General features: G+C 53.4%; 2 protein-coding genes across 2 annotated transcripts in view; one reads left to right on the top strand and one right to left on the bottom strand.

Moving 5' to 3' along the window:
* The window catches only part of LOC113146491 (polyglutamine-repeat protein pqn-41-like), a 3,042-nt gene extending 1,045 nt beyond the window's left edge, over nucleotides 1-1,997 (top strand). Inside the window, exons 3-7 of the mRNA XM_026333982.1 lie at nucleotides 1-272; nucleotides 455-672; nucleotides 909-999; nucleotides 1,130-1,279; nucleotides 1,848-1,997. The exon at nucleotides 1-272 is cut by the window's left edge and continues 281 nt beyond it. Of these exons, the coding sequence (XP_026189767.1) occupies nucleotides 1-272; nucleotides 455-672; nucleotides 909-999; nucleotides 1,130-1,279; nucleotides 1,848-1,997 (881 nt within the window). The remainder of the gene's footprint in view (nucleotides 273-454; nucleotides 673-908; nucleotides 1,000-1,129; nucleotides 1,280-1,847) is intronic.
* Nucleotides 1,998-4,259: 2,262 nt separating this feature from the next.
* Nucleotides 4,260-10,715, bottom strand: LOC34622315. Its single transcript, XM_026333981.1, has 8 exons — nucleotides 9,552-10,715; nucleotides 9,215-9,337; nucleotides 7,346-7,516; nucleotides 6,815-6,887; nucleotides 6,262-6,399; nucleotides 5,874-6,171; nucleotides 5,007-5,127; nucleotides 4,260-4,541 (listed from the first exon to the last, which is right to left on the bottom strand). The coding sequence occupies exons 1-8, from the start codon at nucleotides 10,713-10,715 to the stop codon at nucleotides 4,260-4,262; spliced, it is 2,370 nt and encodes a 789-aa protein (XP_026189766.1).
* Between the last annotated feature and the right edge of the window lie 4,285 nt (nucleotides 10,716-15,000).

Raw genomic sequence — 15,000 nt, 5'->3', positions numbered from 1 at the left:
CACTCACGAGAAGCAGACTGAACCAGCAACAACAACAGCCGCAGCAGCAACAGCAGCAGAAGCAGCAAAAACAGCAGCAGAAGCAGCAACAGCAGCAGCAGCAACAGCAGCCGCACCAGACACACGCAGGGTGCCTTGCAAGCCTTCGGGCAGCAGCCAGAGGCGCCCGGCAGCTAGCCGCAGCAGATCCTCCACAGCAGCAACAGCAGCGGTGCTGCTACGGAGAACGCAGCAGACACATTCCGAAACAAGACACCAACCCGGATGACGAGGTACATTCGAGTTGCACTTTTGAGGTTCGCAACGCTTCAGACTGCTCCAAATCGTAGACTTTACAAGCAGTCTGTTCCCCCGCCGTCGTACCAGCAGCACTTTCAAGATGCAAGAACCCTAATAAACGCAGAGAAAAGGCCTTCCTGCGAAGACTTGCAAACTGTGCTAAATGTGCCCTCAGGTTGATCTCTTATTTGCACGCTACCCCTTCGACCGTCGTGCAGAAGAAAGCCGCCCCGTAGCTTCTCAAATTATGAACGACAAGAGGGTGCAAGCAGCGTTGCGGGCTGCTTTCGAGAAGCAGCCGCCAGAGAAATCCGCAGACAGCTCACACACGGAGGAGGCTATGCATGGACAGACGGATGACCCTTTGGAGTCTGCAAGAGATTTAGAGGACATGCAAAACTAATCCGACACACACTTGCCCTCTCCTTCATGAAAACGCCCTACACTGTCCGACGGGAGCGCTTTCGCCGCAGGGTGTACAGACACTCCAGCGACACTCTGTCATGAGGGATTCTTTCGCCGCAGTGTGTGCAGACACGACCTTTTGCACGTTTCCACATTAAAAGCACCCTGTGTAGGCGTTTCACACGCGTACACACATAAACGCCTTCACGCCACCTACGCCTAAGCTTTCACCATGCACGAGGAAGAGATTGCGGTATAGGACAGTTGTGCAGGGGTTTGCATGCTGCTGCTGCCGTTCCTCCCGAAAAGCGCTCAGTACGCATGCATGTAAATATATATATATATATATATTTGTATGCATATGTATATGTATAGAGTATAGTGCACAAGCGAAACATAGCCACTCGCAATGCCGTTAACATAAAAGCCTACTCCACCGGCGAAGGCAGCAGCAGGGAAGCAAGCCTTCCGATCGCTCCAGGGCGAACTCGCACATCTACAGGGACCTCGACAGGGGCAGAATTCGCTAGCGACCAAGGCAACGCACGGGGTACTCAGTGCCAAAACATACGAAAAGAAGCAAGAAGATGAACAGGTTTTTAAAACGTCGTGGCCGCTATGTATTTTGTGCGGAAGTCTGCATATGCATACCTACTCAAAGATTATGTCTAGTATTTAGAGCTTAGAGTACACAAGGGAGGCAGCATGCACATATGGGAGAGGAATCTGCAGGTGACTAGATCTTTGTGTATGTGCATGTGCATACAAGTAGACATGTGTGTAGGTGTATGAAACTATAGGTGATGTACATCTGTTCTATGTACCTACATAGAATGCATTTATTTACAATGTATGCGTATGTATGAACACACTTACTCGCATTGCTACAGCTGCATGCGTGTCAATGCATACTTGCTTTCAAGCGTATCAGCACTCTGTGTGTATGCCAGTGCGTGTCTAGAAGCCTAGGTCGGCAGGTTCAAACTGTAGATGTTTGTTCTCTCCCTTGAATACAGGCTTTTTCTAGAACAATTAGCGTCGCTGCTTCGAGCTCCTCCCCCGTTTTACTCCCTGCCGCTTCCCACATCCCTGAAACTGCCATGCGTTTCTGCTGACAACATGATGGAGGAAGCCCTACCTCTCCTCCTAAAGGTCCAGTTTAGACAGACAAGCTGCACTGGAGTCTACACGCGGCGTCGGCAGCAGCTAGCCACGCAACAACAACAACCCCCTCAGCCAAAAAGGAGCCAGCCCTTGTCTCCCTTGGTGGAGCGACTGTTGTCGAGTGTCTCGGTCCCGCGGTGTGTGCCTAGCAACCCCACCTCCTCAAGTCGTAGCCAGATTCCTTTTTTCCCCGTCTGCAACTGCGTCCGTCTCGTAAGAGCTGGCATGCTGCTGCGCATGCTGCGCCCCCTCTCTCCGGCTGGCAAATTCTGCTGCCGCGGCGATGTTTCTTTCCGCGCTGCTGTTGACTGCCCATGCAGGCATTGCGGCGCTTGCAGCTCATTGTCTTAGTGGTGCTCCACGCGTGCCCCTTGGCTGTTGACAGACAGAGCAGCCGCCATGCCAAGGGATTCCTTGAGAGAGCCTGACTCGTTTTCTGTAAAAAAGCGCCTTGCTGTCTCGCCGTCTGCAGCACTCTGAGGTTGGCTGTCTCTCGGGGTACCGACAGCTGTCGGAGACGCTGTATCGGGTGTAAGCACGGGCAAGCCTGTAGAGCCACTCCTGCCGCTGCTCATGCGGCCTTTGGCTGCATCCTTTTGCCGAGCTGCACGCGCACCGACCAAAGTGCTCACCATGAGAGGCAGCTCTGCAGGTGTCTGCTTCGGCTTGGGCTTTTTCTTCTTGTGCCGCTTCTGCCGCTGCGCTTCACGCCTTGCTTCTTCTTGCTGTGCTGCCTCCGGGGTGTACAAGCAAAAGTCCACCATCAGCTCCTCCCCCAGTGAACAGCCCTCCGTAAGGCGCAGCTGGCTATCCAGCCGCTGCGAGAAGCACTCTGGAGAGGCAGGGAAAGCAGCCGCAAACGCGGAGAAGAAACAAAGATTCTGCAACAGGACCCCCCCTTCGACGGCAGCAAGGGGACCACAACATTCGACACAGAAAGAGAAACGAGGCGAAGAGGGAGGAGGTAAAAGATAAGACGGAGTAGTGACACAGAGAGAGAGAGAAGTAGAAACTGAGTAGTGAGATAGAATAGAGACAGAGTAGTGAGAGAGAGAGAGAGAGAGAGTCTTGCCAGAGAGAGAGAGAGAGACAGAGTCGTGCAAGAGAGAGAGAGAGACAGACGGAACGACAGACAGAGACACAAGAGAGAGAAGCGCCCATATGCATGCACCAACGTAAAGGGTCATAGGGTAGAGAATGACTAAGGATATACAAAAGAAGTCTGATTTAAATCGGCAGATCTGCGAAGGAATTTACGCAGTCTTTCGCTCACCAGGCCAGTACTGCGTGCTAACGGCATTATCTGGAAGGACGCCCATCACCTGAAGTAGCGTTCATAATTATTTCCCCGAAGAGGCAGTGTAACTCCACAACGCACAGCCATACAGACCTTCCCCTTTCCCACCCCCACCCCCCTCGGTTCCCCCATCCACGGAAGTTGACATGTAAGAACACTGGCAAGATCTCTACGCAGACGCAGACTCGCCGCGCACGTCTGCCTCACTCTGCATGCTAACAAACAGAGCAGCCTCTCAGCGTGTTCATGCCACCGCCAGGATAAGAGGCACTGACAGCTACACCAGGAGAAGAAGCAGGAGGGCTCCCCCAGCGGCAAACAACCGTAACGGCAGCAGCAGCAGTATGCCCGACATACTCTCCAAGCGTCGGCGATCAACTCTGAGCAGAAGAATCCATCCGCCGTTTTTTCATCTGAGGTTCCCCATGCAAGCGAGCGCACACACCGCACCAGAGAGCGAAGCAGCAGACAGACAGGCGATGAAAAAAACACAGAACGCACCGCCACGAGATAGCGGGAATGAGCAGTCAAGGCACGCGGAAACATCATGGAAACTGTTTAGCGAGAGAACAAAGAGACAAACACACAAACAAACAAACAAACAAACAAACACACACACACACACACAAATGACGCCCCCTTCCCCCCCATCCCCACTTCTGCAGAGGTGGCGGCAGGTCCTTACGCAAACACATCTACTAAGCAGCTGTAATCGCCGAGTCTTATAGAGGCTTGCGCTTGCACGAGAAGCACACACACATGTCGAGGCTTCAGCCCCTCGCCGAGAGGGAACAGCAAAAAAATTGGGTCACCCACCGTACGGCTTCTTGCTGAGGAGCTTGGCTAGCGTCAGCTTGTAATCGCGTCCAATCACCAGCTTGAGGAACGCGAGAAACTGACCAAGACGCTCCTCAGACACCGGCCAGTAAAGGCGCCGCCAGGCAATGCTGGTGTGTCAGTACACCCAAGAAGGCGCAGCAGCAGCGCAGCAGCAGCACACAGGCCTTGGAGTCCGTACATGCAGAGACAGCGCTACACGGACTAGCGAGAAAAAAGGCCTCTTTCGCGCTGCATCTGCCCGCCCCCCAATAAACGCGTGTGTGGCAGTGGGAGCTCAGAAAACGTGTGCTTGCACAGCTCGAAAAAAGCAGCATGAAGCGACAGAGAGAGACACGGCATTCCCCAGGGACTGTGCGTTGCACCATTTCGTATACACGGTTCTCGCTGAGAAGAAAAGGACTGGCCATCTACGCACAAGCCTTTGTCTCACACCCGTCAAGACAAAGGCATTGCACAGGCCGTGGTTCCCCAAGGAGCTTTTGGTAAAGACGCACCGCTGGTAAACTCGAAACCATTGATTTCGCACGAAGGACGACCAGGGTGTCAAAATAACGCCCTGCAAGCGCTCATGTGGAGAGACCTTTGCAGAGGCTGCATTATTCTCTGCACACCATGGACGAGGGTGCACATAGCCTAGCCTAGTACGGCGTGTGCAACACAACTCGTATGCAGAACTGGGCATGAGAGACATGCAGTGAGCACCAGCAACACATACGTGTCTGTCCTACCAACGTGCAGAGCGTTGTGTGTGCGTGTGTGTGTGTTTGTGTGTGTTTGTGTGTGTGTGTGTGTGTGTGAAACGGGGTGGTGCAGACTAGGCTTAGACAGAGACAGAGAGAGAGAGCGAGAGAAACACGCATAGAAGCAGGTATACAGGCACACAGAGAGGTGGGCACAGGTGTACGAACACCCCGAGAGGGCAGGACGTGAAAAACGGCAAAGACCGCTACATTTGTGGACGTTTTCGGATGCTTAAATTTCCCGGGAGTTTCATGACGTTGCCCCTTTGTGCTAGCCTTACAGTATCACCCATGCACTCAAGAATATAAATACTGCCTCGCCTATTCCGCAGCACCATCCCCACGTGATCGTAGGTCCCTCTCGTGATGAGCCTCTGCATTTTGGCATTGAATCTCAGCGTCCTGCGAAGGAAGCACCAAGCCTTGGTGTTTTGGTAAGCCTTGGTGTTTTTTGGGCGTATTGAAAGCATCCCCTCCCATAGCTGTATGTACAGTACACCCATACAGATGCACATAGACACCGAACAGCCACGCAACTTCCTGCAAACATACGGCGCCCGTAGCACCACTGGGGCAGACGAAAGCGCATGCCCCAGCCCGATGCGGGAGGCTTTGCTTTTTTTGCATGCATGCATACAAAAAGTACATTCACAGCAAAGGGTAAACCTACAGAGGGCAGGAACTAAAAAGGCACCGCACGCTTTCCGCTGCCATCAGCAAATCGAAGCACAGCGGAAAATCGGCTGGCCGACTCTAGAGCCCATGCATGCCCCCCCCTACCCTCCATGCACAAAGTCACACATTTACACACATATATATACACGTACATCTAGATATATCTAAGGCCTATGGGGTATCCAAAGAATGAAGACTTTCGGACTGGTGCCTGGCGGAGTAGCCTCGCTGAAATATTCATCCTAAATCCTTAATGCGATACACTTGCTCTGCCCAACTGCATTCCAAAGCCGCTGCGTAATAGTCTCTCCCCCCAAACAACCCTGACGTATCCCCCCCCTTCACCCCCGTCTCTCTAACATAAGGCGCGTTTCTCGGAAACCGCAGTACAGACACATATACATATGTACATATACAGACACATACACATAGACGTATACATACATATATATAGCGCCTTTTGCAAGACTGACCTGAAAAGGAGGATATCTCCGGTGGAACTAACATCCTGGAAGACTGAAGGCGATACCCTCTCAATCTTCCAAAAAAGCTTCTGTCCAGCGACAAGAGCCGCGGCGCTAGACTCCTTCATATGACTGCCCCTGTAAGATTCGCGCAGATTATCAATCCACTCAATCACCTCGTTAACATGGCCCTGAGCACGCCACAAAGAAACACGATACCAACACGCGCCTGTGCTTTTTGTGTGTTTTTTGTGTGTTTTTTGTGCGCTTCCTGCCCGGGCATGAGCTGTGTCATGCGTCGCGCTGTCTGCGGCAGCTCCAGGATGGACGCTAGAAGCGTAGTGCGTGTGTGCAGCAAACCCAGGGGGCAGAAATTTTTAGCTGGCAAAGGCGCAACTCCCTACTGCAAGCTCAAATATGCGCTTGCTTCCAAGGGGCTTGATGCGGAATCTGAGTCTCGTAGGCTGCTCTTCCCCAGCAGAGAGGGCAGCCTTGCTCCCTAGACGTCCTCCGCAGCAAAGTAAGTCAAGGAGATCTGAGATACAAAGCACCACCAGCATACAAGAGGAGAATCCTCAGAGAGGATCTCTCAGACGAAACATTTTCCTGATGCCTGTTAGTGCTGGCTGCCGATTTTCGCAGTCTCCTTCGTGTGAGTGTGTGTGTGTGTTTCCGAAAGTACAGCCTCCCCCGCGCAGTGTCTAGGCGTCCTGTTTCCTTTCCCTCAAGTCTCAAGATCTATCTGCTCCTGCGCAGTGCCTCTTCCCCTATTCGTTCCAAGACTTTATTTTTTTTGCGCCCGCTTTAGCGCGCGCAACCGAGAGATATCTATATACATGTACAAATATACATGTTCAAAATGATGTGTATAAATATAGATGCCTAAATGTATATGCATGTATTTTTGCAGGTAGCTTATTAGCGCCTCTCAAGGGTCCACTTGCAATTGCGGCTTGGCGGCTCCAAGAAACTCGCCCCCATTGCGACAAGCCCTCCATGCAGCTGGCGAGGGTTCCACAGACACTGCGCATTTGCACGACGCAGAGACAACCACGTTTGAAATGGGCACTGGAGAAAGCCTTCCCCCATGGTGAAGCTCCACAGCCTTCTGTTGATCTCCAACTCTGCGACGCTTCCCTTCAAGCCGCGTTGCGCACTTGTGCAGCTTTGCCCTCGTGTCTTTAAGGCAGGCAGAAAACTCAAGCGAGGAGCCCCCTTGGCTTTCACCCCCAGTAAGCCGCATTTCGTCTGGCAGACTGTCTAACTCTACTGCTTCTTCACCCCACATTCTCCCTCTAACAAGTGGCCTCCTCGCTTGTACAGAGCCGTGTTCAACCGCGTGAGGCGCCCTCCGCTCCCTGCAGAATTCTGCCAACCTGCCCCTGCTTCCCCCTTTCTCCCCCTTCCCCTCAACTGCCAGCTTCAGTCTAGACTGCCCTCGCTCCCGCTTTGCCACTATGCCTGCATGCAGCGGCACCTACCTGCACTTTGATCCGAATCAGCTCCAAGTCGAGCCGCCCTAGAGGCCGCACGTCTCCCTTCTGCTTGTAGTACAGCAATCGCCTGTCTTTTAGAACAAACCAACGAAGTTGCCACCCCACCAGCGCAACAGGGCTTTTCTTCCATAGAAAGCCACTATACTCGGGAGGACGCTGCACAGGCAGGCAGAAAGGCAGGCACGCATAAGCAAGCGAGCAAGCACGCAAAAGCAAGCGAGCAAGCACGCAAAAGCAAGCAATCAAGCACGCAATCAACGAAGCAATTTGGCGAGCAAGCCGTTAAGCAACCAAGCAAGTACGCAAAGAAGCACTTGCGCAAACAAACAATCAAGCAAGCAACTAAGCAAGCAAGCAAACGATCAGGCGATTGAGCAAGCCCCAAGCAGTCAAGCTGGCAAGTAATCAAGCAAGCAAGCAATTAGTCAAGCAAGCAACCAAGCGATTAGGCAAGTCACCATTCACGCAATCAAGCAAGCAAGCCAGCAACCAAGTACGCAAGAAATCATCCAAGCAAGCAAACAAGCAAACAATCAAGCAACCAACCAAGCAGTTAAGCAAGTTAGCCATCAACCAAGCAATCAAGCGAGCAACTAAGCAAGCAATCAAGCAAGCAATTGGGTAAGCAAGCAATCAAGCAACCAAGCGATTGAGCAAGCAACCAAGCAGTCAAGCAACCAATCAAGCGAGCAAGCAAGCAAGCGATTAAGCAAGCAATCAAGCAAGCAAGCCAGAAACCAAATATGCAAGCAATCAACCAACCAAGCAAGCAAACAAACAATCAATCAACCAAGCATTTAAGCAAGTTAGCCATCAACCAAGCAATCAAGCGAGCAACTAAGCAAGCAATCAAGCAAGCACGCAAGCAATTAAGTAAGCAAGCAATCAAGCGAGCAAGCAAACAACCGAGCAAACAAAGGGAAGGCCTTGCGAGCAGCGGCGCGTGCACCTAGAAGAGGATACATGCGCATACAGCATAATCATGAGGAAGAAACCCAGAAAAAGTCGACGTATAGCGAGGGCGTACTTTTCACCAGAGCGAGTCATCACAGCTACACAGAGGCAGCCACAAAGCAGCTAGCTGCAAGCGGCACGACACACGACCGACAAGCGCCGAAGGCTAAACCGTCAAAAGCTCTAGAACCAAAAACTGCCCCCCCATCGAAGAAAGAAAGAAAGCTCAAACGCGTGACTGCGCGGAGACGAAGGAGGAGCGGCAGCCTTCCATCTCGACCTTTGAGTGCCGGTTCAACTAAAACTCGGAGACGGCGCGAAAATACAAATTATTCACCGGCAGAGACACCGAAACACTGGAAAAAGAAGCGCTCCACAGACTTGTGAGTACCACGAAAGGTACAAAGACAGCATCGGAGGGGGCACTGCACAAGAGGACGGCGGAAACGATGCGTCAATATTCAGAATGCGGCTGCGACGGAAGAAGGGCCAGCCATCAACACAACATCAACAACAGGCGAAGAGCAACTAGCTCTCCATAAATATTAAAAGGCTACCGGTGCGAGGGCTTCAAAGCGAAAGTCTTGTATGGCTTCTGCCGACTCGGCGCTGCAGCTTCTCGATCTTTCATGCACAGCGTCCAGCAGCATCGCAGCTGTCTCTACAGGAGCTGCGGAAGGCACGCCATAGCCGCAGCTGCACAATCTTCCGAACGGCAGGGGTCATATCACCGAGTCTGTTGAAGAACGGACAGCTTCTGCGCGGTAGAATGCACCTCTCAAACAAAGCCCTTCAGGAGCAGCAGCACACCTCACCTTGGGAGGGGGCAGCTCCAGCATCTGCATCTGCTGCATCTGCTGTTGCATCTGCTGCTGCATCTGCTGTTGCACTGGCTGCTACAGCAGAGGCAGCAGCATCTGCGGATAAGAGAGGGGCGGCTGTCTCTGCTCCCTTCTCCCCAGTTCGCGCAGCATCTGCAGTGCCATCCCTTTGGGGAATTTCGCTTGCGTCATCCTCTCCACTCTAATCGCAAGTGCACACAGACAGCCCGCATCCTGTTCGTACAGTGCGTCTACATCTGTGCCCCTGGCGCTGCTGCGGCTGTTGACGGCTAGCTGCTGCTGCTGCAGCAGCGTCTCCTGCTGCGTTTGCAGCAGCATGAAGGAAAGCGAGCCGTCCGAAAGAATGGTGCGTTGCTGTAGTTGCAGCAAGTACTGCCACGGCTGCTACTACTCACCACCAGTTCAACTTTTTCAGCGTCCGACTGTATATACTCCACAACATCCTCCAGCCCGTCAGCAAGTCGCTTCGTCGCGTCTCCCTCTTCCTGCTTTCTCTCTGTGTCAGTGCTTCCATTGCTACTAGGCCTGTATCGGCTGTCTGCTTCGCCTTCTCCAACAACACTGCCGCTGCGACGCCTTGTGCCATCGTCTGCCCCCCTTTCGCCCTTGTTTCTCTCATGGAGCTTGGGAAGATTCATGAAGTGCGAGAAGCCGCGTTGCAGCGACAACGGATCCTGCATCGAAAGGTGTTTCTGCGACTCCCTTTCCTCCTCCGGCTGCTGCTCGCTACTATTGGCCTCCTTCCCCTGAGTTTCCATATTTGGTACTGCATCTGCTGCTGCATCTGGTGTCACTGGGGAGACGTGCGCTTTCGCAGAAGGTGTTGATGCATCGAGCTCTTCCGCTGTGGATGCTTCTGGCAACATAGTTCTTGTAGCAACTGCTGCTGCACCTGACGCTGGCGCTGAGGCTGTTTCTGACGTGCTTTCTGCCGCTGCAGCTTCATGACTTTTTGATGGGGGAGGTACTGTAGCTTCATGGCTCTTCGACTCTGCCGCTGCAGCTTCATGACTTTTTGATGGGGGAGGTACTGCAGCTTCATGGCTCTTCGACTCTGCCGCTGCAGCTTCATGACTTTTTGATGGGGGAGGTACTGCAGCTTCATGGCTCTTCGACTCTGCCGCTGCCACTGCAGCGGAAGTTGCTGCAACACCTGCCGGAGTTGTTGGTACGGCGGCTGCATGAATCGCTGCTGCTGCAGCTTCATCGCTTTTAGATCCTGACGCTGCGTTTGGCTGTGTTTCTGCAGCTGAAAGTTCTACATACTTCGCTGGCGTTGTCGTTGGAACTGCCTCTCTTCCCCTGGAGCTTGAGGGGAGTTGTGAAGTTTCACATACCGGCTCTGAGATTCTTGGGGGGGTTGGATGAGCGCGGATCGCTGGCAAATCTATTTTCTTTTCTGAATCGGAGTTTGGTGCAGAGGGTCTCGATTGCCTTGTTCCAGCAACTGTTGCTGGTGGTGCAGGCGCTGATAGACTTTTCAGCATTGCTTCTGCAGGCTCCTTTCTCAGCGAGTCGAATTCCGCAGCAGCGTCGGGGATGATGCTGATGCTGCTCATTGCAACTGGCTTGACGACTGCTGCCGAGAGGAGGTGACCGCTGGTTCGCTACCCTGCGCGTGGAAGCCTCTGTTTCAGCAGCGGTTTGTGGTTCTAGCGGTTCCCCCAAGACTCAAACGCCCCCTTAATAGGCCTCATGAAGCGTATTCCTGCTCTGGTCGCAGCCGTGGTGGGTGACCCCCCTGCAGGTGCTGCTGCTCTGCACGCTAGCTTCGACTGTCTCGCGAGCTGCGTATGCAGGCGTTTCTAGCGTTCGGCAGCGTCTGGCGAGGAAAGACACCGCAAACTAGGGATTATTTAGGGCCAAGAAATGAAATTTCTCTATAATTCAGAGAGAGAGGCCTGCGTAGCGGCAGCAGGGAGGACACCCAGGTACATGCTGCACCAACGGGCGCGCTCATGAACGTAACTTCAGACTCTAAAGATGCGAGGGGATAGATCTCGTGGTGCTGCAACCAGCACACATGCAAACCTCAAAACTCTAAATGCTTTGATATGCATTATGCTCAAAATGCAGCTCTGTCAAGGAGTTTTCTGCGACGGTTGCGCCCTGTACGTTTGCATAGCGCCTTAAGGGCCCCATGCTTCGAGTGGTTCGATTTGCTGCTAAGGGGTGGACGCCTCTGCGTGCCAACAGGCGGCGCAGCAGCAGGCCTCGATTTGCATTTTTCTCTGTTCTGCAGCCTAAATCATGACAAAAACTGCATCTGGTCGAGGGGAAGCAAGCAGGAATTCGCCCTCCCGTCAGACTTGTATCCGTCCGTCCAACTCCAGCCTCTAGTGTGCTTCGAGTCAGGAGCCGCCCTAAGCTTCCAAGGCGGTGACCAAATGCGAGGCTACCCCCGAAACGTAGGGGATACCAAAGTTCTGAAAAAAATCTCACAACTTTGCCCGCGGGGGCAGACGAGATACAATGGTGCCCTTAGAAAAACGCTGGGTGTCATACACCTTCGCTAAACCTTTTAAATGCCGCACCGCAAACTGTCGGAGCAGGCGAAGAGCCTACTGCTTCCACAGGGCGAGCAGAGACGCCCTGGGGGAGCAGGAAGGCGGGGTATTGGCAAGTGCCGAGTCATGCCAACCACGCTGCGCGAAACTTTGGTGAGTTTCCACCGCTGGCGAGATGCGCTTGACAGCAGTGGCAACTCTAAGAGCACCGCATGAGCAAATGCAGCGCAGCAAGCAGCGCCAGTAGGCGTGCAGTTTCGGGAGCACACAAGTATTTCGTGTGCATCAATCATATAGGATACTGCTAGTGCGAAGGAGCGTGCACAGCCGTTCGCTTCCGTAGATCTGTGCTGGTGGCCTAAGTCAAACCCCTTGAATTCTAGAGACAAATGCTAAAAACGCTCTCCGAGAAAATCTTGGTCTCTTTTCTGCCTGCCAAGGATCCAACACAACTTCCCATCCCCTCGATCTAGGAGGGGGGGATGCTGCTGCTGATGCTTCCGCGAGCGCCGTCCCTAGTTTTCCTGTATTGAAAATGCATAGATCTCAGAAAGGAACAAGCTTTCTCCCGCGCTGCTGCTGCGTCTGTAGAAGGGCCTCTCCAGTCGTTGTGGTTCTTGTCTCCAGTAGAACCCTCAAGACGTTTCCACCGTCCGTGAGTGGAGAGCTAGCTGCTGGCTAGAGCTGCTGGCTGGTGAGCTGTGGTTGCTCCTGCTGCGCTAGCCGTCCATCTAGGGATTTCTCTGCCAGATGCATCTCGTGCGCGGCTTTCTGCGGCGTGCAAAGCATCTGGCACGTGGAATTGCGATGCACGTTTTGCTTGTGGTGTTGATGCTGCTGCAACTGCTGCTGCTCCGATTGCTGCAGCAATTGCTGCTGCTGCTGCTGCTGGAGCGCGCGTCGCTGCAGCTCCTCCTCGTCATCTTCAGGCAAGACGCAAGCAATCGTCCCACACTTCAGCAAAAGTGCCTTCATGGAGGACGAGGCCATGCAGGAGGATATGCCTGTTCTTCGCTGCTGCTGCTGCTGCTCTTGGCGCCTTTCGACTTCCTCCTGCTGAAGTTGTTGCTGCATCTGCAGCAGCTGCTCGTACTGCAGCGGCAGCTGATGCACTGAGCGGCATAAACGACCAGAAGCAGCAGCAGCAGCAGCAGCAGCGCCTGATCCTTGAGCCCCTGCTGTTTGGGGACCGTGTTTCTGCTGCTGCTGCTGCTGCTGCTGCTGCTGTGTGGTGCTCAAGTTTTCACCCAAGCGTGGAGTGGCGAAGGGGGTGCTGCTACTATCCGACCAGTTGCTGTTGCTCTTCATCGAAGAAAACGGCAGCAGCAAGTGGCCTCGCGCAGTTGCTGCATGCCTCCTGCTCCTCAGCAACGCGAGAAGTGAAGGGCAGCCTACAGAACTGCTGCTGCTGTCGTTACTGAGCCGACGATTGCTGCCAGCGGCTGAGTGCGTGAGCGTCGAATCTGCCTGTGCAGGAGCGGTGTGTGCAGCTTTCTCTCCGCCATCTGGTGCAGCGGCTGCCGCTGCCGCCCTATCCCGCTGTTGCCTAGTCGTGCTGCAGCAGCTGCTGCTTTCGGAAGAAGCTCTTCTCCTCTGCAGCTGCAGCTCTCGCGGCGCTTGCGTGTACTGCTGCGACGCTTTCGATTTTACCCCTGGCTTTTCTGAAGCCACAAGGGGATCCTGCTGCAGCCGCACAACGGCTATCCCTGCAGGAGCAGCAGCAACAGCAGCAATAGTGAGCTCGTTCGCCTGATGCGCAGCAACAGCAACAGCAACAGCAACAACAGCAACAGCAACAACAGCAACAGCAACAGCAGCAACACAGTACTCACGGCTCTCCATGCATTCGTCTACAGACGATCGGACTGCTACCTCGGCATCTGCAGAGCGCAGTGCGCATAGCGAGCAGAGGCTTTTAAATAAAGGAGCTCAAGAGCAGTCAAACGTCACACAGAGATCACAGAGGGAACCACCACACACCGACAGCAGCGCAAATCACGGCTTCGTGCTCCGAATCACTACCAGAGGCATCCTCAACATTTCCTGAGAAAGAACTTACCATTAGCAGCAGCGGAGACGGTGGGCGGCTGCGAAAGGCTGGCGAGTGGAAGCGCAGGGGAAGCAAAGTGATGCGCTGGCTGCTGCTGCTGCTGCTCGTCTGACTCTCTTGGCATCTCAACACACCAACGTAGATCTGTGGGGAGGCGATGCTGCGACCGCTGCCGCAGCAGCAGCGCCTGCTGCTGCTGCTGCTGCTGCTGCGAGGAGGAGGGAGGGGACTGCATGGCAAGGTTGCAAGTGTTGAAGGGCGAGTCATCGACTGCAGCACACACAGACACCACGAAGGCGAGCGGCCTTTCGCACATGTGCAGCAACACCGCTGCTCGAGGAACTGGCAAAAATAAGTGTCTCCGCAGCAGTTGTCGCAGCAGCAGCACTTGCAGCAGCGTGAAGGGCTGCAGCAGCACCATCCCCTGCAGCACCCATACTCGCAGCATCATGAGGGGCAGCAGCAGCAGCACAAGCGCAGCACCTTTGCTGGAAATTGACGATTCCAGTGAAGGCGGAAAGGGATTGGCTGCTGGCATGCTCAAATGACAAGGCGAGGTTGCGCTGTACAAAAGAATTCCCGCAGCAGCAGCTCTGAGAGATCGTGCAGCCTGCCTCGACGCTGTTAGCGCAGAGACACTTGGAGCTGTCAGCACCAGTGACATCGCTTCTACGAGAAGCGATGCCAGGAGAGAGCGCTGCTTACAGCGAGAGGAAGGCTGCCTTCTTCCTCCCCTTCCCCCCAACCCCTCCGCAAGAGCAGCAGTGAGCAGCAGCAGCAGCAGTGAGCAGCAGCAGCAGCAGCAGTGAGGGGGGGCACACTTAGGATTGAGGTGTCTGGGGCTCTTCGCCATGCAGCAAACTTCCCATAGATTGCCGAGAAAGCCTCTGCAAGAGCATCATCGGGCAAAACGCATGTTGGCGAAAGCCGGAGGCAGCAGCAACAATAATGGCAGCAGCAGCAACAATAATAGCAGCAACAAAAACAACAATAATAGCAGCAACAAAAACAACAATAATAGCAGCAACAAAAACAACAATAATAGCAGCAACAAAAACAACAACAATAGCAGCAACAAAAACAACAATAATAGCAGCAACAAAAACAACAATAATAGCAGCAACAAAAACAACAACAATAGCAGCAACAAAAACAACAACAATAGCAGCAACAAAAACAACAATAATAGCAGCAACAAAAACAACAATAATAGCAGCAACAAAAACAACAATAATAGCAGCAACAAAAACAACAATAATAGCAGCAACAAAAACAACAATAATAGCA

This window comes from Cyclospora cayetanensis, unplaced genomic scaffold (genome assembly GCF_002999335.1).
Source record: "Cyclospora cayetanensis isolate NF1_C8 unplaced genomic scaffold, CcayRef3 CcayRef3_contig_336, whole genome shotgun sequence".
Classification (NCBI taxonomy): Eukaryota; Apicomplexa; class Conoidasida; order Eucoccidiorida; family Eimeriidae; genus Cyclospora; species Cyclospora cayetanensis.
This window is presented reverse-complemented; position numbering and strand designations above follow the sequence as displayed.

Excerpts from the sequence above, each read along its gene's own strand:
- LOC34622315 (XM_026333981.1), bottom strand. The coding sequence starts at position 10,715 with ATGAGCAGCATCAGCATCATCCCCGACGCTGCTGCGGAATTCGACTCG. Across the intron at positions 7,517-9,214 it reads CAGATGCTGCTGCCTCTGCT|CGTCCTCCCGAGTATAGTGG; the intron begins GTAGCAGCCAGT and ends CTGCCTGTGCAG. Across the intron at positions 6,172-6,261 it reads ATTTGAGCTTGCAGTAGGGA|ACAGCGCGACGCATGACACA; the intron begins GTTGCGCCTTTG and ends GAGCTGCCGCAG.